The sequence below is a fragment of the Sphaerodactylus townsendi genome, linkage group LG11, assembly GCF_021028975.2.
Source record: "Sphaerodactylus townsendi isolate TG3544 linkage group LG11, MPM_Stown_v2.3, whole genome shotgun sequence".
Lineage (NCBI taxonomy): Eukaryota > Metazoa > Chordata > Lepidosauria > Squamata > Sphaerodactylidae > Sphaerodactylus > Sphaerodactylus townsendi.
This window is the reverse complement of record NC_059435.1, coordinates 1571070-1583444: the sequence shown is the minus strand read 5'-3', so window position 1 is coordinate 1583444 and position 12375 is coordinate 1571070. Positions and strand designations below refer to the sequence as shown.

At 46.0% G+C, this 12375-nt stretch overlaps 1 protein-coding gene across 4 annotated transcripts in view; it reads left to right on the top strand.

Annotated features, from left to right (window-relative positions):
* The window catches only part of UBA6 (ubiquitin like modifier activating enzyme 6), a 118575-nt gene that overhangs the window by 32899 nt on the left and 73301 nt on the right, over positions 1-12375 (top strand). For all 4 annotated transcript variants that reach the window (XM_048511712.1, XM_048511713.1, XM_048511715.1 and 1 more), the window contains 4 exons: positions 5602-5724; positions 7951-8074; positions 11549-11652; positions 11957-12019. In XM_048511712.1, coding sequence (XP_048367669.1) covers positions 5602-5724; positions 7951-8074; positions 11549-11652; positions 11957-12019 — 414 coding nt within the window. The remainder of the gene's footprint in view (positions 1-5601; positions 5725-7950; positions 8075-11548; positions 11653-11956; positions 12020-12375) is intronic.

Genomic DNA, 12375 nt, shown 5'->3' with positions numbered 1-12375 from the left:
AGCGGCAGGTCTTGTGCGCAGACAGGAGTAAAGGGCTGTTCCCTGCGTCTTCTGCTGTCCTACCCCAGCACCCAGGCGGCTGCTGGGAGGAGGTCAAGCTGACCACAGGGGGTAAAACCACCACTGCCACCACCATCACAGCAGCGACCACGGGAAAGAGCAAGTGGGCACTCCCCTTTCTCCATGACCACCTCACACACCTCTGGGACCCTTGATGGTGTCACCCTCTCGCCTGTGGTGCCTCATAAGAACATAAGAACTAGCCTGCTGGATCAGACCAGAGTCCATCTAGTCCAGCACTCTGCTACTCGCAGTGGCCCACCAGGTGCCTTTGGGAGCTCACATGCAGAATGTGAAAGCAATGGCCTTCTGCTGCTGCTGCTCCTGAGCACCTGGTCTCCTAAGGCATTTGCAATCTGAGATCAAGGAGGATCAAGATTGGTAGCCATAGATTGACTTCTCATCCATAAATCTGTCCAAGCCCTTTTTAAAGCTATCCAGGTGAGTGGCCATCACCACCTCCTGTGGCAGCATATTCCAAACACCAATCACACGTTGCGTGAAGAAGTGTTTCCTTTTATTAGTCCTAATTCTTCCCCCCAGCATTTTCAATGAATGCCCCCTGGTTCTAGTATTGTGGGAAAGAAAGAAAAATTTCTCTCTGTCAACATTTTCTACCCCATGCATAATTTCATATCCCCCCTCAGACGTCTCCTCTCCAAACTAAAGAGTCCCAAACGCTGCAGCCTCTCCTCATAAGGAAGGTGCTCCATTCCTTCAATCATCCTCGTTGCCCGTCTCTGCACTTTTTCTATCTCTTCGATATCCTTTTTGAGATGTGGCGACCAGAACTGAACACAGTACTCCAAGTGCGGTCGCACCACGGCTTAAGGGCATGACAATCCTTGTAGTTTTATTATCAACTCCTTTCCTAATGATCCCCAGCATAGAGTTTGCCTTTTTCACAGCTGCCGTGCATTGAGTTGACATTCCCATGGAACTATCAACTAAGACGCCTAAATTCCTTTCCTGGTCAGTGACTGATAGCACTGACCCCTGTAGTGTGTAAGTGAAGTTTGGATTTTTTGCCCCAATGTGCATCACTTTACATTTTGCTACATTGAACTGCATTTGCCATTTCTTAGCCCACTCACCTAATTTATTAAGGTCCACTTGGAGCTCTTCGCAATCCTTTGTGGTTCTCGCCACACTACATAATTTGGTATCATCTGCAAACTTGGCCACCACGCTACCCACCTCCACTTTCAGGTCATTTATGAATAAGTTAAAGAGCACTGATCCCAATACGGATCCTTGGGGGACACCACTCCCTACATCTCTCCATTGTGAGAACTTCCCATTTATACCCACCCTTTGTTTCCTGTTCCTCAACCAGTTTTTAATCCATAGGAGGACTTCCCCTCTTATTCCTTCATTGCTGAGTTTTCTCAACAGTCTCTGGTGAGGAACTTTGTCAAAAGCCTTTTGAAAATCCAAGTAGACAATATCCACTGGTTCCCCCTCATCCACATGCCTGTTTACACCCTCAAAGAACTCTAGTAAGTTTGTAAGACAGGACTTGCCTCTGCAAAAGCCATGCTGACTCTTCTTCAGCAGGTCTTGCTTTTCTACATGTTTAATAATTTTATCTTTAATGATAGATTCTACTAATTTACCAGGAACAGATGTCAAACTGACTAGCCTGTAATTTCCTGGGTCCCCCCTAGACCCTTTCTTAAAGATTGGTGTGACATTGGCCATCTTCCATTCTTCAGGGATGGAGGCAGATTTCAGGGATAAGTTGCATATTAAAGTGAGAAGATCAGCAATTTCATGCTTGAGCTCTTTAAGAACTCTTGGATGAATGCAATCTGGGCCAGGGGATTTGGTAGCATTTAGTTTATCAATGGCTGCCAGAACTTCTTCCTTGTGTACCACTATCTTCGCTAGTTCCTCGGATTCACCTCCTAAGCAGCTTGGTTCAGGTGCAGGAATTTTCCTCACTTCCTCTTGGGTGAAGACAGATGCAAGGAATTCATTCAGCTTCTCTGCAATCTCCCTGTCATCTTTTAGCACACCTTTTGTTCCTTCATCATCTAATGGGCCGACCGCTTCCCTAGCTGGCTTCCTGCTTTTGATGTACTTGAAGAACTGTTTGTTGCTGGTCTTGATGTTCAAGGCCATGCGTTCCTCATAATCTATTTTTGCCTCCCTTACAGCTAACTTGCTTCTCTTTTGCCACCATTTGTGTTCTCTCTGGTATTCTTAATCAGTTAAATTGGACTTCCATTTTCTAAAAGACATCTTTTTTTCCTAATAATTTCCTTAACCTCCCTTGTTAACCATGGTGGCTTTCTTTTGGACTGGGCACTGCCTTTCCTAACCTGCGGAATACATTCCAGCTGGGCTTTTAAGACTGTGTTTTTAAATAACCTCCAAGCATCTTGGACATTTTTGACTCTCTTGATTTTCCCTTTCAGCTTCCTGCGCACTATCCCCCTCATTTTTGAGAAATTTCCCTTTCTGAAGGCAAATGTAACTACATTAGTAGTTGTCACTTGTTCGCATGCAGAGATATTGAATCTGACAGCATTGTGGTCGCTGTTCCCTGTTGGCTCAACAACACTGACTTCCCGCACCAGGTCCTGGGTCCCACATAGAATTAGATCTAGGATCACATCTCCCCTGGTTGGTTCTACAACCATCTGCTCCAAGCCACAGTCATTTAGCATATCCAGGAATGTTCTCTCCTTACCTGAACATGCATTTTTCCAATTTATATGGGGATAGTTAAAATCGCCCATTACCACGACATTTATGCTTTTGTTGGCCTCTCTAATTTCTTTTTCCATCTCAGAATCCTCTTGTGCAATTTGTTCAGGGGGACGATAATATATCCCTAATATTAAACTATGCTTCACCCCTGGTATTGATATCCACAGTGCTTCTGTAGAGGAATCAGCTCCCTTTGCATTGTCTATTTTATGTGACACTATGTTCTCTTTGATGTAGAGGGCCACCCCACCCCCAATACGCCCTGTCCTATCCTTCCTGTAGAGCCTGTAACCTGGGATAACAGCATCCCACTGGTTCTCCTCATTCCACCATGTCTCTGTGATGCCCACTATATCAATGTCCTCCTGCAAAACTCTGTACTCCAGCTCCCCCATTTTAGGTCAAATGCTTCTACTATTAGCATAGAGACACTTGTATACTCTGTCTCTGTCCTTAACCTGGGATTTATTTGTTTTGCCCTCTAGCCTTTTGTAGACACTATCACTTATCACATTGCTATGTTCCTCGCTTGTATGTGGTTGATTTAGAAAAACCTCCCTCTCTGTCTGCATCCCCATGGACTCTGTATTCCGAACCGAAGTCACCTCAGCTCCTGTCAGCTTTCCCCCAAGGATCAGTTTAAAAGCTGTTCTGCCACCTTTTTAATGTTGAGAGCCAGCAGCCTGGTTCCTCTTTGGTTAAGATGAAGCGCGTCCCTTTTGTACAGGCCTGCCTTATCCCAAAAGGTTCCCCAGTTCCTGACAAATCTGAAACCCTCTGCCTTACACCACCTTCTCATCCACGCATTGAGACCCTGTATCTCCGCTTGCCTAGCTCGCCCTGCGTGTGGAACAGGTAGCATTTCTGAGAATGCCACCTTGGGGGTCCTGGATTTTAACCTGTTTCCTAGCAGCCTAAATTTAGCTTCCAGAACCTCCCGGCTACATTTCCCAATGTCATTGGTACCAATGTGGACCACACTGCTGATTCCACCCCAGCACTGTCTAACAGCCTATCTAGATGAAGCGTGACATCCACAACCTTCGCACCAGGCAGGCAAGTCACCATGCGGTCATCACGCCTCTCACAAACCCAACTCTCTATATTCCTAATGATCGAATCAGCCACTACAAGGAGCCCCTCTCCCCGAGGGATATCCTCAGTGCGAGAGGATATCTGACCACCAGCTAAGGAAGGGGTCCCAACTAAGGGAGCATCTTCCACCACCTCAGACTGGCACCCTCCGTCACCCAGACTCTCATTCTCAATGACATCAGAAGAGATGTCACCTTTGGAGTGGGACCTGGCTGTTAGGTCCCTGAAAGCCTCGTTTGTTGCCCTCTCTGCCTCTCTCAGCTTCTCCAGATCTGCCACCTTGGCTTCAAGAGAACGCACACGTTCCTCGAGTGCCAGGAGCTCATTGCAGCGAGGGCACACCCATGACTTCTGTCCTAGTGGCAGATAGTCATACATGTGACACTCAGTGCAAAACACTGGAAAGCCCCCATCCCCCTGCTGGCTTCCTGCCTTCATATCTAATTTTGTTTAGATATTCAAATACTGATTTTAATTAGTGCCTCCCTCTTAAGGTTTCTACACCTTCTACTATCCCTTAAAATATGTTCTTATTTAGTAAAACATCTGCGTGTGCCATTAGGCGCGCGCCGCTGGTTCCAGAGACTAACTGAAAAGATTTAAAAATTTGAGAAGCCCCACCCCTCAGCAGCTCCACCAATCAGCAGCTCCACCCCTCAGCAGCTCCACCAAACAGCAGCTTCAGCAGCTTCCACCAATCAGCAGCCCCAGGACAAGGAGAAAAAAAGAGAAAACCCCTGTTTAAAATACACTGTTTAAAAGATGTGGCTTTGAGAAAAGCCCTCTGTAAAGAAAATCCAGAGCTCACTCAGCCCTTTCTGGCCCACTCCTGTTCTCCACTGCTCCTCTTCTCTGCTGGTTCCAGAGACTAGTGCTAAGTGCCTCGTGCTAAGGAAAGAAGAAGAAGAGTTTGGATTTATACCGCCCTCCCCCTTCTCTCCTGTAAGGAGTCTCAAAGCAGCTTACAGTCTCCTCCACTTCCTCTCCCCACAACAGACCCCCTTGTGAGGTAGATGGGGCTGAGAGAGTTCAGAGAGAACCATGACTGGCCCAAGGTCATCCAGCAGGCTTCATGAGCGAAAAGGCCAAGAGGGAAGCAGAGACCCTTCCCCTTCCTTCAGATGTATAAGGGCTGGCTGAGGTTTCATAGTGGTGGGGAGAGGCTCCTAAATGTGTAGGTATGTTTGTCGCTGTATCTTACATAGTTGCATGTATGTGTTTGGGAGTCAGGTGGCTCTTTCAGTTGGACGTTGCACATGTGGCCCTGTGTGAGCAGCACAATGCTAAGGATCAATAGTCTAACTTGGGGGCCCCTGAAAATGTCATCTTCAGTTCTCTAGCTTTATTTGTTTGTATGCAAGCTTTCATTTCAGATTGAAGGGAATATGCACTAAAATTAACAAAATCAGCAAGTAGTTTTATGGCAGTTTTCAATATCGCCAAGGTTGTTTACAGCCTTACTTTATTAGTAGCTTTGGCATGAAAACATTATAGAAGAAAGTTGCAAATTATGGGAAGCAACATTTTGAACCGACTGTTCACTGTTTAGAACTATAAATTCAACACGTTCCCATTCTGCCTGAGGGAGCGCTCTGTGTAGCTCCAAATTGTTCATAGCTACACTGGTGAGCCTGAAGAGGATATTGCTGGATCATTTTTCCCCTTTTGAGTTCAACTATCAACAAGCCCCTGTGTAAGAACTTGATCATTATTTTTTTGGCTTTTTGACAGTTCATAAGTGCAGATGTGTATGGCATTTGGGCACGCCTGTTTTGCGACTTCGGAGAAGAATTTGAAGTCCTGGACACCACAGGAGAGGAACCAAAAGAAGTATTCATTTCAAACATAACTCAGGTAAGGAGACAGTTCAACACTCTGAAGACTTTATGGTTTTAGTTTTATATTTCATTTTTTAAAATAATTTTTATTGTATCATTTGAATATTACATTTTATATTAATGCTTTTCTTCATTTGTTTTCAAACAATACATTTTTCCCCCTCCCCCCTATATTTTTTCATAGTTTTATCAAACAGCAGTAAATTCATTCTTTGTAATCTCTTCTCCCATTTCTCCTCATTGACTCCAGCTTCTTTCATCCAGTCTGCATATATGGTCCATATCTTCAAGATTTCGCTCTGTTTATCTTGCCACAGTTTATTCTTTGTTATTATTTCGAAAATGTCCAGTGTCACTTGTTCCCAGATATATTCCAACCATTTCTGGATTGTCCATTTCTTCTTTTCTTTCCAGCCTGAAGCTATTGTTGCATGTGCTGCTTTGATCATTATTTTGTACATATAGCTATATATTTTTATCTACCCTCCTATCCTCCATTACACCCATGAACATTAAGTCATTATTTATCCCAATATTGATCTTCAGCAGTTTCTCGATATATAACATTACGGTTGTCCAAAATTTTTTCACTTCTATACATTCTGTCCACATATGACTACAATATGCCTCCTGATCACCGCAGTGCCAGCATTTAGGATTAAGTCCTTTAATCATATATGCTAGTTGTTTTGGTGTTCTATACCATTTCAATATCACTTTTCTTTCCAACTCCATATATTTCTCAATCTTTATGTTTTTCCAACTGTCTATTAAACTTTCAGTTTTCCCAGTGACTAGAAAACCTTCCTTCTCCCATTTTTGATTCAGTGTTCTTATCATAAAGTCTTTGTCATCAACCATATACTTATATATATATATGTCCCATAATTTTCCCTTTACATTTTTCATATAGTTCAAAACTAGTTTTATATTTCATGGCCTCCATTTTTCCATACGTGGAGCCCTATCCAAAGGGGGGTGGAAATCCACTCATGAGAACGGTGTGCCGCTGGATTCACCCTCCTTGGGGCACTTACCCTGGCGGAAGGGAGATTTTGCTGGGTGCTGCCATCCCCCCCCCCCCCCAGCAATGGCATGCAGGGTCTCTGCCACCACCTCTGGCATAGCAGGGGTGGGCTGGGGGCATGACCAGGGGAGCAGCTGACTTTAGTCACCTCCCTCCCAGCTTTTGCCAGCATTGTGCCAGGGGCCTGTTCTGTGGACTTAAGCCTTCCATTGGGGCAGTGTAAGTCCATTGAGGTCCATAAAGGCTTCTCAGCAGCAGGGATGAGGCCATCAGGAAGCCTCTTTGGGAGCCGTGACCAGGTGCCCGGCTCTGGGTTGGAATTGATGATCTCGCTTTAGAGTCAAACCAGAAGAGAAATCGGGAGGATTGTGTTTGAGCTGCCAAGTGTGAGCCCCCCTCACCCCCCCCCCTTGCCCTTAAGTAGCCAATATGTGAGATTCCAGGCATGAACGGGGACAAGGAAGGGCGCAAGGCCTTTTCCGCCAGGACGTTTTCCCTGCCATAAACCAGCCAGGCAGAGTTGCTGTTTTCCCTACTGAGTCACACGGGCCAGTTCTTGGCAGGAAATTTAATGTTTCTGTACTCATAACAAGCAGAACTGATATTCTATGTGACTATGTGCCCAGTGTGACTGGGCTACCTGGTATGCCTTGTGTTGTCTAATCCTGGGAAGACTAGGATGGTGTGCGGATAGTTGAATTGATGGCCTGAGAATGAGTGTTGCTGAGGTCTGGGAATGGTTTGTGTGGGATAATTCCCCTTTCCACTAAACCAAATTGGTTTTTTATTATTTGGCACAGAATCAAATTTTTAAATATAAAATATGATACATAAAACAAACATAGAGCTTCTTATAAAAGATAGGTATCGTCTCCAATCTGTCTAATCTGCATGGTAGGATACCTATTGCTGTATCATTTTGCTTTTAACTTGCTAAACAGATCTATTTTTATTGCAATTTTATATTGGATTGTATTTTTGCATTGATGTGTAGGGGTATTTGTTGTCGTTTGCTCTGGCTGTTTCTTTTAAAAAAAAGGAATCTGAAGTGATTTGAGCCCCTTGGGGTCAACCGTCAGGTTATGTGGTCTGTTTCCTTACTGCTGAACTATACTTGAGACTGAAGAATGTGTCTGTGTAAATCTTGATCTATTTATGCCTATTAAAGGTTAATAAAGATAAAGATAATTCCCCTTTCACTCTTCCCAATTTCAGTCCAATCCTGGTATCGTCACTTGCTTGGATAATAATCCACATAAACTTGAAACTGGACAGTGTGTAACTTTTCGGGAAATTAACGGCATGTCGTGTTTAAATGGATCTATGCATCAGATAACTGGTAAGTCATGTTTTGTGTCAGGTTTGTTTGTTTGGTTTGGGGTGCTTTTTTGCTTGTTTAAAAGAACTGCTGGACGAATGGAGAGCTGCTGTTTTCCTTTCCTTTCCTCTTGTGTTTTGCAATGCTCATCGTACTGCCCCATCTCTATTTCTGGAGACTTGAAAATTGTTCAGTTGAAAAGGCTGTGAAATGAAGGTCATTGACTCACATCAGATGGAAAGTGTGACAGTTGTGGGCTGTGGATGAGAATGTTCATTCTGACATTTAAGATTTGGCAGGGTGCTTCATGTCTTTCTTCCCTGCCTCCAGATAAGTAGTATGGGGGGCCGCTAATAATATGACCATCAGAAGCATACCAACAGATAAGGTAAAAAAGCACTGTGCTCCTGGAACAGCCTAGCCTGATGCTTGTGTTAGAGGTTTGAGCATTACTCCCATTGCCAGCCCTGTCTCAGGGGAAGACAGCATCTGTGTGTCAGGGCACAGTGGCTGATAAGTGGACTGTCAAAGGCAAGCACCTGCAGCCTGTCATCCAATGGCAGGAGTGATGCTCACATCGATCCCTCCACCTGCACCCACAGCAAGCTGTGCTCCACAGCGGCCCAGGCCCTTCCTGGGGACATCCTGGTGCCTGTTCTTTCCTGTCCCTTTGCCTGTTGTAGGGAAGAGATTGCCCAAGAAGCTGCATTCTGGTAACCCCACACTGGCCTCAGGCCCAGCGTCCCTAGCATCGGGGCATAGTGCTCCATGTGGCCTCTTTCCACTTTGTGGCCTGGAGGATTCAACTGACCAGTTGCTCTCTGAGTTGCTGAGAGAGAACCTGCTCATTGTGTGGAATTCTTCTACCAGATGGTCCTCTAAAGGAAGGCCATTCACCACCTCTGTTTCTCAGTGGGAAAGCGATCTATTGACCTGTGCACTGCTTACCATCCAGGAATTCCCTCTCAGTCTTCAGTCTCTAGGATTAGCAGCCCTGCTCCCTGTGAGCTGGCAGGGGGGCGGGGTTCTCCCAGGACCATTTTCAAACTGCTGTGCAGCATCAAGGGGACGCTCAGAGGAACATTGATTAGCAGGCGCCTCTCTCAAGGTTCACCTGGCAGTCATCTGCCTCCTTGTCTCTCAGCCAACGACATTCACTGTCTCCCCCCACCCCACCCAGCTATGCTAAAACTGTATTTCTGGGCCCATGGTCAGCTATTTGCAATCCAATTTCCAGCTCCTCCTTGGGATCTTCACCTTGTCCTAGTGCAACTAATGGGCAAGCTTTGTGAACTGATGGCTACTTTGGACTATCGTTTATTTTAATTTTATTTATTTTATTCGATTGTATAAGCCACCTCATCCCCGGAAGGCTCTAGGCGGCTCACAACAACCCCAAACAACCACATAACCAATCCAAAGCATTCCTCATGGTCTCAGAAGGGCACCTGAGTTAGCTCAGCTCTGATCCACCATTTCTGCACTTCTGGAAAGAAAAAGTGGTCCTCAGACCAGCCTCTGTTTCCTTCCGAATGTGATGTCCCAGCTCCATCTAAATCAGGACTGGGACCACACCATCGTTTTCCGACCCCTGTTTCTGACGTGGAAAGAGTGCCGTAGCACACCCTTGGCAGGCCCTTTCCTTGGGCCCAGCCACCCATATCTGTCCAGCAGGCGTGCCCCAGATGTTCATGCCAAGGCAGATTCCTCTGTCGGGAGGGCAGTCCTCCCCTCTCCTCACCTGAAGAACCTGCGTCTGCTTCCGGGTAGTTCAACTTGCTAATGTATATCCACCAGTTTGGTACATAAATTGAAGAGGTACCAGCAACAATTGTTCTTCAAGTGAGGTGGTCATTGTTCGCTCACACAACCTGCTTGCCTTCCCCACCACTCGTACTTCCACAGTGCTGTGCTCTTGCCCTTTCCTAGGAACCGAGAGGGAGTCGCGGCTGCTGACCCTGGGAGCAAGTGCGACCCAAACCTGCGTTTCTGAGTCTTTGTGCCGAGAAGTTTCCTCCAGAATGGGTCCTCAGCCACTTTGAGTTTGAGGGCACCTTTGGGATTCTGACATGGTAGCCACATGAGGCAGTACTGGCCACAAAATGGCTGCTGCAGCTTCCCTTCGGTCACGCAGTGAAGATGCTCGTGCTGTGCTGGCATCTGCTTGCAAAGTCCCCTTTTTAAAATAATCTGCACCGGCAATCAGAAGCCTGGCTGGGCCAAAGCCCCGTGTGGCCGTGGCCACTTCTAGAAACGTTTAGTGAACACCATGGCTCCTACAATGGCCGTGCTGTGCAGGGCATCCCAGCTCTAGAAACCTCTGCGCTGCTGCTCTGCCCACATGCATCAGTGCGAATGCGCAGCTAGCCACTTGCAGCTAATTTGGTCTTTCTTTTAAAGCCTAGAACAGTGATGGTGAACCTTTTCGAAACCGAGTGCCCAAAGACCCACTTATTTATCACAAAGTGCCAACACGGCAATTTAACCTGAATACTGACGTTTTCGTTTAGAAAAAACCGTTGGCTCCAAGGCGTTCATTACTCGGGAGTAAGCTTGGTGGTAGTCGGTGGCTTTGCTTTGAAGCAACTGTGCAACTCTTCCAACGGGTGAATCACGACCTTAGGAGAGTTTACTCAGAAGCAAGCCGCATTGCCAGCAACCGAGCTTACTCCCAGGTAAAGGGTCATACTTTAGTTCTTCACATGAAAATCAGTGGGGTTTAACAGCGCTTAATAGGGTTACCTACACTGCTTCCCCAAAACTAGGTCTTAGGTTTAATGTTAATAATTGAGCCCAGCGGCCCAGGCCAGCCTAGATGGGGGGGGGGGGCGTGCCCACAGAGAGGGCTCTGAATGCCACCTCTGGCACCCGTGCCATAGGTTTGCCACCACTGGCCTAGAATATGCACAGAACTCCAATTAGACTCTGTTCCTGTTGGCTGGTCACTGGGCCTTTATGAGGTTGGCCCAAAACAGACAGGTTAAAATTAAACCAGAAGCTTTTTTGACTGAACATGAGGAAGAACTACCTGACAGTTAGAGCAGTTCCTCGGTGGAATGGGATTCCTCGGGAGGCGGGAGGCCCTCCTTCTGTGGAGGTTTGAAGCAGAGACTGGATGGACCTGCCAGATGTGCTAATTCTGTGAACTTAGGCGGGGGGCAGGAAGGGTTTCGTTGGTGTTTGGCCCCCACTTTGGGGTCAGGAAGGAATTTTCCTCCAGGCCGGATTGGCCAGTGATCCTGGAGGGTTGTTGCCTTCCTCTGGGCAATCACCAGAGGTCACTGGGGGTGTGAGGGGAAGATAGTGGTGAATTTCCCATGTTGTGTGCAGGAGGTTGGGCTAGATGGGTTGGACTAAGAGGTCACTCCCAGATCTATGTTTCTAAGTCAGCTAGAATTGTAGACATTGTATAAAATAAAAGGGCATTTCGGATCTGTCCATAACATTGGTTGTGTATCAGAAATGCTAGTTTTCATCTTTGTTTCTGTTTTTCAGTGGTGTCGCCTCATTCTTTTAGTATTGGAGACACTACAGATATGGAACCTTACTTACATGGTGGCATAGCTCTGCAAGTAAAAACGCCTAAAACATTTCATTTTGTAAGTGTCCTGCCTCACAATGAAAGTTCTTAATGTTTGCATCCATGTATAGTTCTAGTTTCCAGTGAAGACTGCCAACTAGACCAGTTTGGACTTGATAATGTAAAAATATGCTCCAGCCTTGCATCTGTCCCTAAGAGTGTACGACAGATGATTGTCTTTCCAGCTTCACTGAAATATGTGGAGTGTGTAGAATCAGAACTTCCATCTAAACCAGTGGGTCTCCGTGGGATTAGGCTGGTGGGAGTCTGATGGGATGGCTCTTTCTTAGTGCTCTTTCTTAGTAGCTATTTTTCTTTTACAGGAATCTCTGGGGAAGCAGCTGATTAATCCAACATGCCTTGTGGCAGATTTCAGCAAACCTGAGGTGATTTTTTTCTTGAGGTAGTAGAATCATAGTTTGCATACCTGTTATAAGGCGGCCGTTTGGGCTCCGCCCTTCCCTCAAGAGGTGGTGTGTGTGGAGTTTCCAGGACAACTTTCACCTGCATAGTAAATTCTGAGGTGAAATTATGTCAGGCGTGTTCAGCTTAAGGCTTGGATTTAATTGTTTTTAAAATTAAGCTCGATGTCAGTGGAGCGAGAGTGTTTGCACAAATTAATCTCACTCTGTTGTAGTTGCATATGGTTATTCGTTAGAGGACTGCAGAATAATTTCTGGTTGTGACATGTGACAGCTGTGTTCAAATTGCCACTCTGTCATGAAACTCGGGGGCTGGGGGT